The following is a 20,742-nucleotide window of genomic DNA, read 5'->3' on the forward strand; positions in this document are numbered from 1 at the left end:
TAAACCAAGCCATAGTCCCTTGACCTATATTAAGGTAGAATGGGGATCTAGGAGGACACAGTGACATCAAGTGGTGAAAAGGGTCCTGTTTCTTAATGTAGAGTAAGATTAACACATTAGAAATAGAGAAATCACCTCAGACCCTTCCAACCTAGAGTCAACAGAGAAGGCTAACCCTCTACATGCAGCTGTCTCCTCCATTTGGGCATGACCATGGCTTCTTGGTATACAACATGTTTTGTTTTGTTTTCCAGAAAAGTCACTCGATAAAGGTTAGAGCCTGGTGGTGAACCAGGTATGAATGATCTTACAGTGTCGGCAGCTTCTGGGATGGACCCAAATCAGCCTGTCAGTGGTAGTAACACACTACAGAAAATACCTTAAAAGTTGTTTATTTTTTACATAAAATTTACATTTTTTTTTACAGATGAAATCCCCCCCTTTTAAAAGTGATTCTATACATGTTTGTTGTTGTTTGAGACAAGTTCTTTAGTCCTGGTACTTGCTTTAAGGACCAGGCTGACTGAGAACTGTGGTGATCTGCTTGCCTCTGCATCCAATGTGCTGGGATTAAAGGTGTGTGCCACTGCACCTAGCTTATCTATTAGTTAACCTTTACTGTAAGAAGCGTGCACACACACACACAGAATTGGGGCCTGACATGGTGACATATACCTTTAACTCCATGGAGGGTGGGGGAGTTACATATTGATCTCTAATACATATAGGTCTCTGTGATCTACATATTGATCTCTAATACATATAGGTCTCTGTGATCTACATATTGATCTCTAATACATATAGGTCTCTAATCTACAAATTGAGTCCCAGGACAGCTAGGGTTACAAGGGGATACCCTGGTGGGGAGTGGGAAAAAAGACAGCTGGGGCTGGAGATCTGGCTTGGTTGAGAGCGCTTGCTGTTCTCCTAAGAGGAGCTCAGTTTAGTTTCCATAAGCCAAATTAGGCAGCCCGCAACCACCTGGAACTCCAGTGCTAGGACGTCCTTCTTCTGGCCTTCAAAAGCACTTGTACACATGTGCATACACTCACACATAAATACAATTTAGAAAAGATAAGTTTAAAAAAGTACTTTTTTGTGTAGAGTTGAGGAGTGAGCCTAGAGTCTGAGCAAGACTCCCACTGCGGGGCTTTACTCTTTACATCTCTATACACTGCCCACCTGATAGGGTCCCAATTGCCTGGGGGCAAACCTCTGGGAGTGGCTGAACAGTTTCTTTTTCTTCTTTTTTTGAGATAGGGTCACACAATTTGCCCTGGCTGTCCTAGAACTCACTATGCAGACCAGGCTGGCCTGGAACTCAGAGATCTGCCTCCCCCTGCCTCCCAAGTGCAGAGATGAAAGGCATGTGCCACTATGCACCCAGCTTTTAAACTTTTAACCAACATTTTAGAAGATTAAAAAGGCATCAATTTATGATCCCAACCCTCCCCTCATGGCTGAATCCCCATCCTCTCTTCCCCTTTCCTCTGGTCTCTGTATACATGCATAAACACTGAAGTACACAATACAACCCTGGTTCTTAAAATATGAAATATTTCAAGCTGGGCAGTGGTGGCGCATGCCTTTAATCCCAGCACTTGGGAGGCAGAGGCAGGCAGATTTCTGAGTTCAAGGCCAGCCTGGTCTACAGAGTGAGTTTCAGGACAGCCAGGGCTATACATAGAAACCCTGTCTTGAAAAACAAAAAACAAAAAAAACCAGACAAACAAAAAAGAAAATATAATATTTCAACCGTGACAGAGCATGGCATAATCCCTCCTGTTCTTACAGAGGCAGGACGGCCTTGAAATCACAAATCACATCTCTTGGTCAAATGCTCCCTATACTTTGGTTACATTCTCAAGATGGCTTTGCCCTGTAAAGACTTAGATGCAAGGCCTGCCCTCTCTCTCAGCAGACTGGCTTCCTCAGCACTCTGGTGAGCCTGTGTGTTCTTCAGTAAGAAGTGGCCAATGAAGAGCTTCAGGCCTTCTCGCAACATTCCTAGCTTTGGGTTGTCGGACACTCTGAAAAGAAATTGGAGACATGGGTCAGGGAGAAGCTTGTCTTTGAGATCTTAGCGCCCGGTTCCTCAAGAAGCAAGACAAAACCTACTTTTAGGCATTTGGTTTTTTGATGATTGTGTAAAAACCAGGGTCTTGTATAAGACAGGCAACTGTCTGCTGAGACACTCCATTCCTGTGGCTTATTGAAGAGAATCTCTGTATTTTTAGGCAGAACCTTACTATAGTGCCTAAGCTAGCCTCAAACTCCTGGACTCAAAGATTCATCCTTGGCTCAGCCTCTAGAAAAGGTGTAACCATAAAAATGTCCCTATACCTGGCTTCTGTTTCTAAAGGAGAGGGTAACCCAGGGTGGTGTCACATTTGTGACCCTGATGCCTCAGTCTCCAAGGTGCTAAGTGAGCTCTGGCATATGCTGCCATCATTGGTAGCACTCAGAATCCATCCGTCCCTCTGTCTGCCCACCCACCCAACCATTCATCCACCCATCTGCCTATCTACTTATCTAGCTATCTATCTAATTTATGGTTCTGCTTTTCTTATGAGACAAGGTTTCTCTGTGTAGCCCTGGCAGTCCAGGAACTCGCTCTGTAGGCCAGGCTGGCCTCAAACTCAAAGATTCACTTGCTTAATGCCTTGTGAGCGTTGGGATTAAGGGTGTGTGCGACCACCCAGCTCCACTGGCGGCTTCTTTCAAAGTAGGATTCTTTGGTTTTTTGTTTTGTTTTTGTTTTTGGAGACAGGGTTTCTCTGTGTAACCCTGGCTGTCCTGGAACTCACTCTGTAGACCAGGCTGGCCTCGAACTCAGAAATCTGCCAGCCTAAATCTGCCTGCCTCTGCCTCCCAAGTGCTGGGATTAAGGCGTGTGCCACCACAGCCTGGCTGTAGGATTCTTTGTTAAGAACTTTTGTCAGGTGTGGTGGTACATGTCTTTAACCCTAGCACACTGGTGAGGCAGAGGCAAAGGAACGCAGGTCATCCTGGTCTTCATAGCAATGCCCCTGCCAGCTAGAGATAAGCCAGGCGGTGGTGGTGCACGCCTGTAATCCCAGCACTTGGGAGGCAGAGGCAGGTGGATTTCTGAGTTTGAGGACAGTCTGGTCTACACAGAGAAACCCTGTCTCGAAAAAACCAAACCAACCAACCAAACAAAAAACCAAACCAAACCAAAAAAAATGCCAAAACCAAAACAACAAAATAATTTTTTTTTTTTTTTGAGACAGGGTCTCACTGTGTTAGTCTGGCCTAAAATTCAGTGGATATGCCAGACTGGCCTTGAGCTTGTAGCAATTCTCCTGCCCCCATTTCTTAAACTCTGAGATTAAAGTTGTGAACCACAATGCCCACCTTTATCTTCCTGAGGGTTAGGGATAAGACTCAGTGGTAGAAACATATGCTGACTTTAGGCTCAAGTCCTAGCACCTCCTAAGATGATGAAAGCAACCAAGGAACAGCTTAGCATATATCTACTTGTCGTAAGTCATTGTTCTGTACTAGACAAGTCTTGCATTTCTTCAATGAATGCTTGAACATTAAACCTTAGAATTAGGACTAAAATTGTGTACTAGACACAAGCCTGGCTTTATAAACCAATAGCAGTGAAATGGGAGAGATCTCCACGCTGGCTCACAATGCAATCTCTCTGCCTTTTTCTTATGTTCAATCAGAGAACACTAGGCACATACTTTGAAAAAATTACAGCTAGGTCGTCTTCTTCTGTTTCCATCAACAGCGCAGTCAACACTCTCCGAAGGAAGTGAACTCTGGGTTTATCCAATTCACTGAATTCAACTACCTGAAGGTAAGAAGATAGGAAAGCATCATCATGCTGATTCAGCTCATGGTCTGTGGCCCTTCCTGCTCTTTACAGCACTAGCAATGACACAGAGTACTACTGGCAAGGTGGGCTGGTTCCCAGGCTATGAGCTACAATGCAGCGGAGATCATAGTTATAGAGTATATATACTCCAAACCCAGGGTTGGAATCCTCTGTCCTTTGAGGTAGTTACTCTTTAGTTACAACTCCAGAAAATTGGGTTGGCACACACATACACATATGTGTTTCTTAGAAAAGCATTTCATTTTTAGCAGTACGATAAACATACTATACGTAGATAACCATAGACACCAACATGGAAAAAGCACAAACTCGAGATGAATTTGAAGAGAGCTTCACAGCATCCTTTCCTTAACACTTTGGGCTTTTCCTCCTCTAATACATCCTACCACAAAGGATGTTTTGTCTTGTGTCTGACCTCCATGCCAGCTTAAATGGCATGGTCATTTTTCTTTCTTTGAGGTTACTACTGAGGTTACACGGCTTACCTGTAGTTTTTCCTTTTTAAAATGCTAATAAACTGCCCCTCATCTAATTTGGAAAAGAAAGATGGAGCTGGACAGTGGTGGTACACACCTGTAATCCCAGCACTCTGGGAGGCAAAGGCAGGCGGATCTCTGAGTTCGAGGCCAGCCTAGTCTACAGAGTGAGTTCCAGGACAGCCAGGGCTATACAGAGAAACCCTGTCTCGAAAAAACCAAATCCAAAAAAACCCCAAAAAAACAAAACAAAACAAAACAAAAAAGAAAGAGAAAGAGAAAGAGAGAGAGAGAGAGAGAGAGAGAGAGAGAGAGAGAGAGAGAGAGAGAGAGAGAGAGAAAGAAAGAAAGAAAGACTGCAAGAAGACAGGGTATAGTGACAAGGTTCTGCCCAGAGAGGCTTGAGCAATGATCACATATGATCAGCTTGCAGATACAGCAATAGGGAAAGGTCTATATTTATTCTAAAGGAATAAATAGTGTATTAAAGAGCAGCTTCCTTAAGACGAGCTGAGGGTACACACAGGAGACCAGGAACAAGGTCAGGGATACGCTGTGGTGGCCACTCCTAGCTGTCAACCTGACTACATCTGGAATTAACTAAAATTTCAAAATGGAGGGCTCACCTGTGAGGGATTTTTTTTGCTTAATTTGAAGTAGGAAGATCCACTTTTTTTTGGGGGGGGGCGGCTTTGAGACAGGGTTTCTCAGTGTAGCCCTGGCTGTCCTGGAACTCACTCTGTAGACCAGGCTGGCCTCGAACTCAGAAATACGCCTGCCTCTGCCTCCCAGAGTGCTGGGATTACAGGCATGTGCCACCACCACCAGGCTCCTAATTAGAATCTTGACTACACCTTTTGTTCGAAGCCTATGTAAGGACAAGAGAGGAGGATCTTCTGTTTTGCTTTGTTTTGGTTTTGCCTTCTTGCCCTGCCCTGCTAGCCAGTCCATTCCTTCACTGGCATTAGGACCTACTTCTTCAGGATTCCAGTGTATACTGAAGTCCAGCTGAGACATCCAGCCTTGTGGACTGAGCAACTACTAGTTCCTGGACTTTTTGTCCACAGGTAGCCACTGTTGGATTAGCTGGATGGCAGCCTGTAAGTCATTCTAATAAATCCCCTTTCTATACACTGACTCATTCTGTAAGTCTGTTACTCTGGAGAACCCTAGTCTAAGCTCTACCACACAGAACTGGCTCCTGCATAGTTCTCATGGTCACCAAAAAATTGTGAGCAGAAACGCTGGTTAAAAGCAGGAAGGTCAAATGCATAGGATGCTGCCTTGCAGACAAGCAATGTCACAGAAGGACAATTAGCATCTTGTCTCTACTGTTTATTTCCTTTAGTCTTGTCAAAAGGCCAGGCATTTCTACCTCCCGTGCTTCACTGTCTTCTGTAGTGGTGTCTCAAGGCTTTGAAGGCCTCAAGTGCAGAAGTGGTAACTACAGCCTTATGGTATTCTGCAGTCAAGATTCACAATTGCATCTTTATAAGGAAAGTCTGTCCTGGCTAGTTTTATATCAGCTTCACAAGCTAGAATCATCTGAGAGGAGGGAAGCTCAATTGAGAGATGTTTGTATACGATTGACTATAGTGCATATCTCAAGAAAAGGAGGAGAGAAAAAAAAAGATAGGCTGTAGTGATTGATGTAGGAGGCCCAGCCCGCTGTGGGTGAGGCCACCATCCTGGGTCCTAGAGAAAGCACACTGAGCAGAGTACCTCAGGGCCTCTGCATCATGTCCTGCCTCCACGTTTCTGCCCTGACTTTCCTGGTGATGGACTGTTACATGGAAGTGTAAGTGAAATAAATAAACTCCTTCCTCCTCAAGCGGCTTTTAGTTATTTTGTTTTACCACTGCCATAGTAACCCTGAAAACAAAGTTCTACTTCACTCTATGATTCCAGATGAGCTGTGACCTCAGCACATGCAACCCCCCAACACATGCTAAATAAATGTAAAGCAGAACAAAAAACCAATCCAAGCCTATAGTTGGACACTAATTCTCTAAGTAAATTTACTGAATGTGTTGATTGGATATTTTCTGTGATGGCTATTATAATGAAAACTTTTTATAGCTGGTGTGTATATGTGTACTCGCCCCCCCCTCCTTTTTTTTTGGTTTTTCGAGACAGGGTTTCTCTGTGTGTAGCCCTGGCTGTCCTGGAACTCACTCTGTAGAATATCAGTACTTGAGAGGCAGAGGCAGGCATATCTCTGAGTTCAAAGCCAGCCTGGTCTACAAAATGAGTTCCAAGACAGTCAAGCCTACATAGAGAGACCCTGCCCCCCCCCCAATTTCAGATTCTCAAAAATGCATTTTAAAATATACCAAATAAAATAACTTAAACTTTCTTAGCTGCTTATACTAATTTCTTGCATTATACAAACCTTTAGAACAGAAAGTGGAAGTGATTTTGTCTTCAACAAGTGTGCCAATAGATGAACCAGATTTGAGAATTTAGTTCCTGGCAAATTTTCTAAGTCTCGAAATTTGTCCCATATGCTGAACTGCAAAGTCATCTGGTTAACAGTAAAGAAGAAAAAAGTTAAAATGCAACAAATCACTGAACAACTTTAAATGTACTTTAAAGGTACTGTATTTCCTAGTCACTTGTCAATAACCCAGTTCCTGGAATGGGAACAACTTCACAGTCTTTTCCTGACACCATCATAGAAGTCAACTTTGAAGTTTTGTCCCACATGCCAACACACAGCTTTGAAGAAAGGTGGTTAGTGCCTAAAAACACTCCCGAGGCATCCAGCCAGAAGGCCACAATCATTCCAGCTGTGTTGGGTAGATCCTTGTTACCTGGCCCCACTGTTCCATCTTCTCTTCACTGCAGGTAGGCTTGGCTGCTAGCATGGCCATGACCCATGATGAGGCCAAGGAACTCCTGGTAATGAGCCAGGCAGATACACTGATGGTCTTACAAGTTACCTGGAATCTCCTTTCATAGTCACAGAACTTGCTAGCCAGGAAAGCATAGAAAGGGTTGTAGGTTTTCTCTTGCAGGCAGCAATCCATGAGGATATGAACTATCTCTCTCTCCTGCTGTTCCTTCAGCCCAAGCCTGTAGACAAACAGCCAGACTAAGAATATATTCTTTCAATTTTTTTAAACATTTTATTGATTCTTTGTGAATTTCACATAATGTACCCCAATCCCATTCCTTTCCTCATCTCTTTGTACCTGCTCTTGCAATCACCCTTCCAAAAAAAGACAGAATTAAAACAAACAAATCATCTTGTGGTGAGGGTTGCAGTGTGTCATGATTTGTCACACACTATATAACCTTTTGTTTAAACATCTTTACTTGCAAAATATTCATTGCAATGAATGGTCTGGTTTGAGGTCTCTGGCTTCTGCTCCACTATCAATACTGGATCCTCACCAGGACTCCCCTCAGACATCCTGCTGTTGCCCTGTGTCACAGAGATCCTGTCCGGCCCCTTCATGTGCTCTAGCAGTTCATAGATGGGGTGGATCGTGGTTGGTGGGGGCCAACTCAAAGCCCTGGACCTGGGCGTGGGAGGTGGCTGAGTTGTCAGCCCACTAGCTCTCCTATGCCCAACACCACCAGGGCAAGCTTTTCAGCACTGCTCTGGCTAGCTCACCCAATGAACCAGCTGACAAGGGGCGGGGCAGCTGTCTTGTTCTTATGTTCTTGGGGCTGGCTCACATGTGCCTTAGTCACTAGGGTCAGGTCTACTGTACTGCCCAGGTGAGGTGCAGGGCCTACTCTTCAGAGTGCTGAGGCCCACAAGGGGCAGGGCCAGTTCTCCTGCCTGGTGCAGATGGTAAGGGGTGGGTGGTAGTGGGGTCTGCTTTCAATTTTTATAGCAAAATCAGTTCCTCCCTGTCTAAGGAGTCCAGTGGCAAATGAGTTGGTCAAGATGATGGTGGCAGCCATATACTGGGCCACAGTCCAGTTTTGTTCCTAGCTTCTTTGGGCCTCAGTTTTTTCAATAATATGGCCTAATATGTAAGGCACAACACAACTCCCAAGTTGTATATTGGTTATAAAGCTGAGGACTGGTTTATAGTGTTATACAGCTGTGGAGTTCAAGCCCAGCTTGAGCTGTATAGGGAGACCTATCTCAACCCCCCAAAATACTCCTCCTTCAGGTAAAATGCACAGCAATATCCATTCTATTCTTTGTCCAGTCCTGTGAGAGTAGACCGTCCTACAGTGTCTGGCAGCAACTACCACAATGGGAACACAGGAGGTTCCACAGCCACTCTCCTTGAAATACAGGCCACCAAGGATATATTTTCTGAGCCTCTAGGTCTGTTATATAAACATGTCAACAGTCATGAAGTTAAGACTGACTCCTTGTCCTAGACAGAGAATCCTTTAGAACCACCTGTGCTGATGTGAGCCTTGGTGCTCAGTCTTCTGTGGAGCTGACTGACAAGTATCCCAGGCACCAAGAGGACCCATAGCTAGTGTCTATCCAATAGTGGAAAAACATACAGCCTTTGAGTTTGGGGCAATTAAAAGCAACTGATCTGCCTTTCTTCTTCTTGTCAGCAGGAAGCTGACAGCAGGAGGGAGTCATATTAAGAGTAGAACCAACTGCCCTATGCATGCCACACAGCCCTGTGCATGCTAGGCAAACCCTCCACCACTAAGCCATGTCTCTAACCCCAACTGACTGCACTCTGAATTCAATGGCTGGAGACAAAGGCTCTAGACTTAGGAGAAAACAGTTACTCTGCAGCCGCATTACCCCTCCAACTTCCCCCAAACAAATAGACCCCAACAGAAGCAGGATGCTCCTCAAGGTTTATGTGGGTCATCCAAACAACCAGTTTCATTTCAGCTGTACTAATCAATCCCCGGGGTTAAATATCCACAAGAACAGACAGTGATTAAACAAAACAAAACAAAACAAAACAAAACAAAACAAAACAGAACAAAACTGCAATGCTGGAATGCTGGACTCCAGGGCCTCACACTGTTGAGTTAGTCTCGGCTTGGTTAATGATTTTCATGAATAGAAGTTGGGTGGGCAGGGAGATGCTGTTAAAAATCTGGTATGCTTTTTCTTTTGTATCCTAGCTGGCCTGGAAGCATGATTCTCCAATCATGTGCTAGGGTAACAAGTTGCATCACCATGCCAGCACTGACTAGGAGACTCAATACTTCCCACATTCAGCATACAGTAAGGTTTCAGAAACAGAAGCAAGCTTGAGGTTTTCAAGTCCACAAGGCCCAGTTTAGAAACCCAATCATCAGACTTGCAGTTATTTCTAAGTTTGAACCAAATAAAGGAAGGGGTTAATATTCAATAGTTTTAGAAATACTTTGTAAAATTTACAACTAATTATAGAAAATATATTGTAAGTTTTATATCAAGAGTCTGAAAGAAAGAGATAACAATTCTCAACAACCAACAGCCCTAACTAATCAGGTGGCTGGTTACCTAAACTGCCAGCCACACTCTCAAATCTCGGCACCCCACAGCTCCATTTACCAAGGGCACCCTAGCAGGGCTCAATGTGTTATGAGAGTCATGTGGGACCTGAAGCCCAGCTAAGAGGGCAGTAACAGGAAAGACTCTGTTGCTCAAATTATCCAAAAGCTAAAAGAGAGAACAACTTACTTCTATCAGATCTATTAAAAATCAAAATGTTCCCACCAATGCTTACTTCAGCAGCTTTTCAAAGGCATCCAAGAAATCTTCACTTGTCATTATAGTGCAGAATATGTTCCTCCTGACATCAGTGTTCATTCTCTGCTTCCTCGCAAGCTCCAGCATTTTAGAGCTAACCTGAAAAGAGAAAGAGCAGTGCCCAGACCATTCCATTATCTCAGTGAAAGCAGTTTCCTCAGAGACTCTGGGTGGCCAACATCGTTGTTCTTCCCATGGGGCTGTAAACCCCTTCAGCTCCTCCATTGGGGACCTCAAGCCCAGACCAATGTTGGCTGCCAGCATCTGCCTCTGTATGTGTAAGGCTCTGGCAGGGCCCCTCCAGAGACAACTGATTTAATCATAGGCTGGCATGAACTATTTCTATGAAGCTTCCTGATAATCCTGTGTGGTACATTTCAAGAATACCCAGGATTAGCAGGAAGCTACTTAAAGTAGAACAGACTTCTGAAGCACCAGGGTGCCCATAGTCAGGCAGCCAACAGTTTTCATACCGTGCCTGCAAGTGGCTTCTGAAGGTGTGTGTGCTGACTGTTGTCAATCATTGGGGTCCCACTCCATGCAGACCCCACAATCCACCAGCGACCAGTCTGCTCTGCATTCAAGATGCCATCCCAGGAGATGCGAAGCTGAGTCTCAGAACCTGACCCAGCATTCCGAACCTGATTAAAAGAAAAGGCTTCATGAAGTGTCTCAGCTGACTCACACCTGCACTTCTGTCATTTATTTGACAATGGCAGTTTTGGTGTATTACTATGGATGGCAATGCAGCACAGACAACTGATTGGAAAAATGCTAGAAAGAGCCATCACCTCTCAGTGTTCTGTGTGTATGAAGTCTGTGGGTCCACAATTGTGTGTGTTTGACCTGGGGCCTACACCAATGTGACTAAAAGACTCAGAATGACCATCTTGTGCTGTCAGGATTACAGGTTGAACATCTGAGGAGAGCTTCACGGTTCCAAATGAGGTCTGGCCTTCTGAGTACCAGCAGAGGAAGCCGTCATACAGCCTGAGTTTAGCACCTCAGAAGATTCGTACTGGGTACTCAGCTAATTTGACGGAATCATCACTACTGATATACAGTCCCCTCTTCCCATCTCTGTCCCTCCTCCTCCTCTTCTTTCTTCCTTTCTCTTCTTCTTCCTTCTTCTCTGTGTAGCCTTGACTATCTTGGAACTCATGCTGTAGACCAGGCTGGCCTCACACTCAGAGCTCCACCTGGCTTCTGCCTCCTGAGGGCTGGGCTTGAAGGACTGTGCCATTCACATGTACAACGGTGCAGCCTTGTCTCCATGTGGGCCCTGACAACTGGAGCAGGGCTGTCCCTGAACCTGCTGACTGCCATGGATCCTGTCCCCTTGAGTCCTCTTGTCTGGCCTCAGTGGGAGAGGAGCACCTAGTCCTGCAGTGACTTGATGTGTTAAGGTGAGGTGATATCAGGGGAGGCTCCTACTTCTCAGAGAAGGGGAGGGGGCATGGGGGAGGGGCTGTGTGAGGGGGAACCAGTAGGAAGAGTGTAAAGTGAATAAATGAAAAAAAAAAGGTGGATGCCATCACCACCTGGCCAGATGTACAAAGACTTGTGCTGAACATAGCCTGAACATTGTCTCGATGAGTTCATAATGGCATGGAGGTTCAGGACAAACCAGAATAGGATGTCACTCACCAGAGCTCTCTGTAACTTCTTCAGTTTCTCCACAGGCTCAGGATTATAGCCAGGGATTTTACGCATGTCATTGTTCTTCAGAGCCAGCATTGTTTCCAACATAAACCGTACCTTACGGGAAAAGAAATCCACCCAAACTCATCATTAACAGTCACAGATGATTGAGCTTGGTAAAAAATACATCACAGCTGAAGCAGAGGGGCATCACTGATGGGAACACTGATAGCTGGAAGCAGTCTGTGTAACCCTCAGCACTACAGTCAGGGATACAGTTTTTAAAACAGTAGAGTCTCAAACCTCAGCACTATTCACAGACCTTCCCTCCTTCCCTCCCACAAACCCAGGCCTGGTATAAGGATGACCCAGTAACCTTCATGACAAACACTCCCTCAAGACTTAATCTAGTGGTGGCGCACGCCTTTAATCCCAGCACTTGGGAGGCAGAGGCAGGCAGATTTCTGAGTTTGAGGCCAGCCTGGTCTACAGAGTGAGTTCCAGGACAGTCAGGGCTACACAGAGAAACCCAGTGGGGGGTGGGGGAAGGAAAAAAAAAAAAGACTTAATCTAGATGCCAACTTGACTATTCAGAAGCAGGGTCATATTCCTTTCCAACCTCACCTCTCCCAAATTCCCATCACATGAAAGTTGCTCCTGACTCCTAGGGCTGCATCCACTGCCGCCACACTCACACATGCTCCTCTTGTTTCAAGACTCCTGAAGCCTTTCCCTGCTCTGGCTACCTCTCACCATTCTACACCGGGGTCAAAGTGGTCAGCAAAGTACAGGATCTGCCAATGAACTATCTATGCAGATCTTCCTCTACCTAAGAAAAACACCTGGCTCCCTGGGTCCAGGCTTCCTGTGTGAGGCTTTGGACCTGGCCTATCTTCTCTCTCCCACACTGGTGCTCTTCAATAGGTCACTTTCTCCTTTCTTTTTGAGGGCCTCTCAGGTGCTACACCCCTCACATGAGGCAGGACCTATTTTACAGGAGGGAAACTGGCTGGTTAGACCCAAATCTCTCCTGCTCAGAAGCAGTGCCACACATCCAACCCAGGCTGACACCCAAGCCTCCTGGGAAACAACTTCTGAGAGGACAAACAAATCCATTATAAGCATAAAATATGTATGAGTTCTTACAAAGAAACAGGTTCAAGCAGGGTATGGTGGTACACAAATGTAACCCCAGCACTCAGAAGAGGATTTTGAGTAAAACCCCCTAAACCAAGGTCAGTTTGTAGACCAAGGACAAAGGCACAGCAGCAGATAAGGCAGAAGAAAACAGAGAGCATTAGAGCAGGAACACTAGTGTCCGGCCAGACACTCATTTACATTCTGCCATCTGTGCTTCATGGATACCCAGCAGGTCAAGCAACACTCCTACCCTGTTCTGGTCCTGAAACTTGCTGCCTGCACCACTGGCTTGGGCCTGGGCTTCTGCGATCAGTTCTTTAAGTGACAAGGCATCGTCTTTTCTCAATGCAAAGCCCACATTTTTCAGCATCAACAGGATCAGCTCAATGTCTTTTTCCGTAAAAGTTCCAACAAGCTTCTTTAAAATGTCAAAGATGAGGAGAGACTGTACCACGTGGAAGTTGTACAAATGGGCAATCATGGTAAAGAGGTTGTCCAGTTCTTTCCCCTCACCTCCATCTCTATAGATATCATCAAATTTCTTCACTACAGCTTCAAGGAAGCAAGCACCAACCTGAAGGAGATAGAAGGAACATCATGTCACTCTGGGACCCTGCCTCAAAAACTGCAACATGAGTACAGGTGGGATAAAACTCTGACTGGTAACTAAACATGCAGGCCTCACATACGGATGAGAAGATTCTAGATAACAAACAGACATTACTATGACTCCCTGGAAAAATTTCTTTAAAAAAATGTGCCAGTGAGATGGCTTGGCATAGAGGAGTTTGCTTCCAACCTGACAACCTGAGATTGATGTCAGAATCAGTGTAAAGATGATAACCAGGGGACAGCACCAGGCCAAGAACTAGCAGAGACCTGAAGAAGTTGGACAAGGCTACTATGGCAAGTCCTCTTGCTGTTCTGGAACATTCCATTTATAACTCCTATGTGTGTTTTGGGGAAGAAGGTGGCCAGGGCTTGAATCTGTGGTGATTCTGAACAAAGGTAGTGAATCCTGAAAGCAGAAATTGTAGTGACTGACCCTCCTGCTGGTTGAATTATCTTGTGACTATTTTCTTTTGCCAGACATCCAGCTGGGAGATAAGTGAAGCAACTGCGATAGATGGGGGAAGAAAGGGCTGCTCACACAGTGATCTGGGACAGATGGCAGGGAACTATCACTAGGTGTGATCCCCAGTATTCGGTCTGGGACTCCAGGAACTAGACAAGTGTGTAGGTTGTCAGCAGCTGGTCAAAAACTGGTTCAGTGTCAGTAGATATGTGCAGAGTTACTGAAAAATTCAGATTAGGTGTGACACATTGACAGAGGAGGGCTGATGAGATCCAGTCAGCTCAGAGTATAAAGGGCAAGTCCACACAGGACTGCTGTTAGACTGCAGAACAATGAAGTTGGAGAATCCAGAAAGATAGAGCAAACTGGCAATACTGATTTCTGGAAGCCAAAACTAAAGACTGAGGCTTGCTTCCCAGTTCAGGTTTTCTCACTTTAGAAAACCCCGAGAACACTCTCACACAGCAACACAGCAGTACACCACATCATCTTATGCTCATGTACAAGGTTAACAAAGACAGGATTCTTCAGAGAGCAAGGAGCAATGAGGCACTGAGGCACTGATTTGGGTATGTTTTCAGCACACTAACGGGTCCAATTATGTACCAGGCCAAGAGTAAAATTCTATTATTTCTTTAAAATTAAACATATTAATATAACTTAGAAATATAACCAAATACTATATTGTTAATACTGACTCTGATATGTGAATGTCAGCACAAATTGGCAAAGGCCTAAATGTTAAGTGCTTGAGGGAAGACACACAGTAGCTGAAAACACCTTTAACATGATTTTTCTTTCCTTCCATGAGTTCCTGGGAGCTTTTTCTCTGCACAGTTTAATGGAAACCAGCATCCTGAGAGCATAGCATACCTGGCACAAGCTTCAGTAAATGCCATTAGCTAAAGTACTATAATGACTTCCCCTTGAACAAGTCATCTCATTGTTCTTCATGCTATTAGAAAAGGTTTAAATGGGAAGTAGGACCAATAATTTCAGGTTTTCAAATGAAGTAAATTCCTGATGTGCTGTGGTGGCCACATCTATGACTTTTAAAATAACTCACTGAAATGCTGCTTACACTAAAATCACTTTGATTAAGTCTGCTGAACTGTCTCAGTCTGGTATAGGGAGGGGGCAACAACACAGCAGCCATAGAACAATGTCAATTACTGTGATTATGGGGCACAAGGAAAGCTGTCCAGGACATCCATTATGCTTTGTAATGGCAGGAAAATGGACTCAGACATTCACATGTAAAAATAAGCATAGCCCTTGGCGGGGCAGAGTAGGGAGATGACCTCAGAAGCACAATTCCTGAGGTAGCCAAGGCAGATCTTGCACAGCAGGGCCTTTGAGGTAGTTGAGCAACTCTGTCCTCTATCTTAGCTTCCCAAGTCTTTCACACTTGTCAACCTCACTGACTCCAGACCGAACTATTATTCCAGACGACACGGTTAAGGTATGGAGAAAAGGCGCAGAGGTACCTCTATTCCGACTGTGTGGTGGAGGATGCTGACTAAGAAGACATGCTCCATCATCAGTCTGCTGGGCATGGCGGAGGCAGTGACACAGGCATCCATGAGGGCAGTGGTCAGGGTATCGGTCATGTGCTTCCTGCTGTGGGTCATGTACAACTCCTCTAGCTGCCCACTTATGGAAGCCATGTTTGGCTCACTCAACCTGCAGTGGAATGTGAGCAAGGCATTAACAATGCATACTATGTGCACTTTATGTGTATTTCTGAACTAGAAGCCACCTTGACTTTGCCACCAAAACCTGGTGCATGCTGCTCATAACACACTATAGCGTCCTAAAAGAATGTCAGTTATCTTTTATACAATAATTACAATAATGACAGTAGTCTTTTAGCAGAGCATAGCCACTAAAGCATAGGATCCTCCCTTAGTCTGTACATATGCCCAAAAGTAGTCTGATCTAACATCCCCCAGAGGCAGTGATCACCGGTGGTGAGGTAAGGAAAAAACATGAACTAGATTTCATCTCTTAGATGACACAAACACACTCAGTTTCTAAATCCATTATGTACTGGTGCTTAAACCTGAACCTGCTGTTAAAACAACAGGTAATGGCAATGTTACAGGATATTATGGGCTTTATTGAAAAAGGAATAAAAAGCACAGAGGAGAGAAAAAGAGATATGACAGAACAGCCATGTATCTTGATATCAGTTACTTAAATCTTCAGACAACAAAACTGCATAGAATCAGTCTCAATCTCTCTCTTCTTTCTGAGTCCTCGGATTACAGGCAAGTACCACCACCTCTAGATTATGTGGTCTGGCAAGCAAGGGAGGGCTTCAGGCTTTGTGTATGTTAGATGAATATTCAACCAACTACCGGCTCTCTCTCTGTTTTTAACTGTAGTCTAGCCTGGGAGTGATCCCTCTAAGGACTTACATACTCTGTAATTCCCAGTGAAGCAACAAAAGAACAATACATATTTGAAATCTGACAAAATGGGATGAGCTAGAGGTGAGGACAGTGGTCATCTTTGGGGCTTGGAAGAGGGACCTGAGCGAGGCTGAGTGAGGGACATGAAAGAAGTGAAGAAGGCTTTAGACAAATGATTACAATTCATTTGTTAAGACTAGAAAGCAAACAAGGAAAGGTAGGTGACAAATTCCCACCTATGTGGCTTCCAATGAACCTTCTGATGCTTTATTCTTAAAATGGACAATTAAACAAAAAAGCACAGATGGTTTGACTCAAGAGCTTAAGACTGCTTACCACTAGATGAATTCACTTCAGCAGGCCGAACCTGCAGACTTCAGCCAGGCCATTCCTAGGACTCAGAGTCATGCTCTAATCCTCTGACCCCGTGGGCTGTTTTCAAACATGGAAAGGGCACTATCAAACAGCTGGGCACCCTACCTCTTCATGTTTAAGCTCGGTTATGTCACACCAAGAACAAGGACCCAAAACACTGCTTTTAGATAGTCTCTACAGTTAAGTTACATATTGCTGTAAGGTTACCTGTTAATTAGGCCTTTAACATGTTTCTTGAGCCTGTCTAGCTCTTCTTTCTTGTGGACATCTACTGTCTCCTCACTCCTCAACCGAGGAGGGATGTACTTTTCACCACTTTCAACATAGTGACTCTCCTTGAAAACAGGAATGAAATTGCAAACAAAAATTTACAGTGGAAAATCCAGTATCTTTTGTTGTTGTTACTCACTCCAAATACTAACCCCATGAGAACTTGGAGCAGCTATCATTACAGGATACTATTTAACGAAGTCAAGCTCTCTGAATTCCTCGACTGGCCTGGGTCAGCAGGTTGTGGCTGCTGCTGTGTTAATACCAATACCGTTCTGTACTCTGCCACCTAACTCCGTTTGGAATGACAGCCCAGAGGGCCTACAGGTTGTTTGTGCCATACCTGATGTTCTATGTCATCTGCTGAAGACGTTTCGCTCTTTTCTACAACTTCTGCAAAACGCACTTTCTTATTCCGTTTATTTCCTCCAGTCCCACTCTCTGCTTCTCCTTTCCTTTGCGAGTTTACATCTTCCTGATCCTCCTGCTGCACTTGCCAGTCTGGGTCCTCCTCACTTTCTTCAGAATTGCTCTCTAGGTCACTCTCCAAGACCGTCTGTCCAGTCTCCAACTTTTCTTCCTCCTCTTCCTCGCTGCTTTCGTACAGGCCGCCGCTTCGCCCACATTCCAGCGCCCCCAGGATGTAGTCCAGACCGTCGCGCGCGAAGCTGAGCGGCACCGAGCCACCATCGCCCTTCTTCTTACGCTTGTGGAGGCCGAGGCACCGTTCCAGCTTTCGGATCTCTCGGTCCTCCTCCTCGTTGGCCGCCAGAAGTGCCCGCTTCCGGGCGGCGGCGGCGGCGGCGGCACCAGGCTTTCCCGGGGCACCTTTAGCCGAGGTCGCCACAGCCTTGGAGTAGGCACGCTTGGCCTTAGGCTGGGCCGCCGAGGCCTTGGCGTTAGCGGAGGGAGCACTGGCCTCGGCAGGGGTGGCTGCGGCCTTGGCGGGCACCGGTCTCACCTCGGTGGGACGCCGCGCCTCCGGGCCACCGTTAAGGCTGACACTCCCCTTCTGGTCCCCTGACCCGGACCCTACTGTCCTCTGCAGGCGCCGCGCTTTCCTCAGGTGTCGCTTCTCCTTACGAAGCTCTTTGCGGCTCTTTCGGCCGCCGAGCCGGGAGCGCGCCACAGCGCTGCGGTTCTCGCAGGCTTCGCTCTCGGAGGTAGCCCGCACGAAATCTTCCACGGCCAGCCGCAGGCGTTTCAAGGGTCCCTCCCTGTCGCCCAGGCCGCGACGGACGCCGCTACGCTTTGCCCGAGCCATGCTCCTGTGCTCTACACCACAACCGATGGGCCCCATGCCTTCAGACGCCGTTAACTTCCGGGATGTCGCGTCATCACTTCCGGCAGAGGCGGGACTTCCGGACGCGAGCTTCCGTGGACTAAAAGTTGAGGCTATTGGGAGGTCCCCTCTGCTGGTCAGAGAGCTGCAGTGACGGACACCAATAGAGCCCTTTAAAATCTGAAGTTCTTGTACTTTGTTTTGGGGTTCCCTGAGGAAATCACCCTAGGTATGGCTGTAGCATAATTTTTTCACACATCCTTGCATTTTCGTGCATGCGTGTGTACCCAAGGGAAGGCAGTCAATTCTGCTTCTCTGTGTCTTTTTTTTTTTTCCTTTTTTTCCTTTTTTCCCCTTTTCCTTTGAGATAGTTTCTCAGTCTGTAGCCCAGGCTGACCTTGAGCTCTTGGGCTCAAGCTCTCCTCAACTGAGTGTCCCAAGTAGCTAGAACTCCAGGTCCACAGCATTGCACCTGACTAGTTATTTTAACATTTTTATATTAGAAATGATGCTTTAATAAATACCTTTGAATATACAGAAGTTTATGTTTTAAGGAGCAGAATCTGAAGGCCACATTTTAAGAAGGGTGATTTCTGAAGTACAGTCTGTCTCTTTGTAAAATGAATGTGATGATACTGCTGACCTTATAGGGTGTGAACATTAGGCAGGGTAATAGGAGCGGAGAGCTTAGAAGAATGCGTGACCCATGCTGAATAAATATCCATAGAGTTCTGGGCTGACAAGGTTACTGTAATCACTGTTAGCAATAAGGCAGCTCATGTCTGAATTGCACAATTTTCGAATATAGGGAAGGTACAGCCTCTGTCATCACCAATGATATCAAAGAAAGAGAGGGAATTCTGTAGATTCCCATGTGATCCCAAGACAATGGCCTGAAGGGCGATGGGAAAAGGGTGCTGACTAAAGTGGGAGGATAGATCCTGTTTGGAGGAGGATGAAGTGTGGTGGTTGCTGTACTGGATGGTCTTTTGTAAACTTGACATAAGCCAGGGTCATCTGGGTAGAAGGAACCTCTATTGAGAAAACACCTTCATCAGACTGACCTATAGGCAAATTTTGAGACATGTTTTGTTGTTGCTGTTAATTATTGGTTTAGGAAAGTCTGCCCCATTATGGGCGGTACTACTTCTGCCCAAGTAATCAGGGAGAGGTATAGGAACTATAGGTCTTACAGAGTGTGTGACTCCTGGGAAAAGGCCATGGACTCAATCAAATTAGGTTTATTGATTATTTTGTTAGCAGGATGAACAATCCCTGAGCCATATTTGAGACTGCTTTGAAGAATGGGTATGAGAAAGTTATTTTTTAAAAGGCAAAAACCATAAGAAGATCTTCAATATCTATGAAAGCAAGCAAAAACTGGACTGTTCTGCCTAGTTAAGTCAACTGAAAGGCAACTCAAAACCATCTTTGTGTATTTGGGTAAGTAAGTTACAGAAGCAAAAGAAAAAAGCAATTAGTCAAATAGACAATCATAGCTATACATTTTTTTGGGGTGGGAATTGGGGTGTGTCACAGAGTCAGGGCTACCATTTATCATCCAGGGACTAGAGTCACAGACAAATGGCCAGTGGGTACCAAGATGGATGCCTGGCATAAAAATGGAGTTTCATTAGCCATCACACAGAAATGGTAGCTGAATAGAGCCTGAAAGATTCAGCAAACAGTGTTCCTCCACTGTTTCTGCTTCATTTCCTACCTCCAGGTTCCTGCTTTGGTTCTTTGCCTGATTTCCCTCAAAGGTGGACTTGATGTGAAAGTCTAAGTTAAATAAGCCTTTCCTCCTCAGTTGCTTTTTGATCATAGTGCTTATCGTAGTTACAGAAAGCGAACTATTATGGTTCCTTTTCATTGTCACTCTAACTGGATTTACAATCATCTGAGACACCAAGGCTCCTTTTGAGTTTGTCCATGGGGCATATCTAGCTGGTTAACAGATAGAAAAATACTCATCCCAGATGTGCTTACATTAATTATCTCATGGGCAGGGCCCAGATGAAATGAAAGGGAAAAGAAGAAAGCCAGGAAGCACTGGAATTTCCCTGGTCTCTGCTGTGTGAACCACATGAACATTCTATAAAACATGTTCCTCTTGACATGATCTGAACCACCCTTCCAGGCCTTTCTTTCCATGATTGACAGAGACCATCTGGATAATCCAAAATAAGGGTTGTTTTCTTCCTCCTCCTCCTCCTTCTTTTTTTTTTTTTTTTTTTTAATATTTAGTATTCATTACAGATGGCTGTGAGCTACCATGTGGTTTCTGGGATTTGAACTCAGAGGAACTTCCCCTTCCCCTTCCCCTTCCAATATTTATTTAATGTACATGAGGACACTGTAGCTGTCTTCAGACACAACAGAAGAGGGCATCAGATCCCATTACAGATGGTTGTGAGCCACCATGTGGTGGCTGGTAATTGAACTCAGGACCTCTGGAAGAGGAGTCAGTGCTCTTATCCTCTGAGCCATCTCTCCAGTGCCAAGTGTGTTCTTTTATAAC

At 45.3% G+C, this 20,742-nt stretch overlaps 1 protein-coding gene across 1 annotated transcript; it reads right to left on the reverse strand.

Moving 5' to 3' along the window:
• Window positions 1-376: 376 nt before the first annotated feature.
• Window positions 377-18,270, reverse strand: Nom1 (nucleolar protein with MIF4G domain 1). Its single transcript, XM_052172946.1, has 11 exons — window positions 17,283-18,270; window positions 16,877-17,004; window positions 15,368-15,563; window positions 13,056-13,379; window positions 11,672-11,782; window positions 10,498-10,665; window positions 10,002-10,123; window positions 7,287-7,419; window positions 6,737-6,868; window positions 3,714-3,823; window positions 377-2,030 (listed from the first exon to the last, which is right to left on the reverse strand). The coding sequence occupies exons 1-11, from the start codon at window positions 18,237-18,239 to the stop codon at window positions 1,856-1,858; spliced, it is 2,556 nt and encodes an 851-aa protein (XP_052028906.1). The 5' UTR covers window positions 18,240-18,270; the 3' UTR covers window positions 377-1,855.
• Between the last annotated feature and the right edge of the window lie 2,472 nt (window positions 18,271-20,742).

This window comes from Apodemus sylvaticus, chromosome 2 (genome assembly GCF_947179515.1).
Source record: "Apodemus sylvaticus chromosome 2, mApoSyl1.1, whole genome shotgun sequence".
In the NCBI taxonomy this organism is placed as follows: domain Eukaryota; kingdom Metazoa; phylum Chordata; class Mammalia; order Rodentia; family Muridae; genus Apodemus; species Apodemus sylvaticus.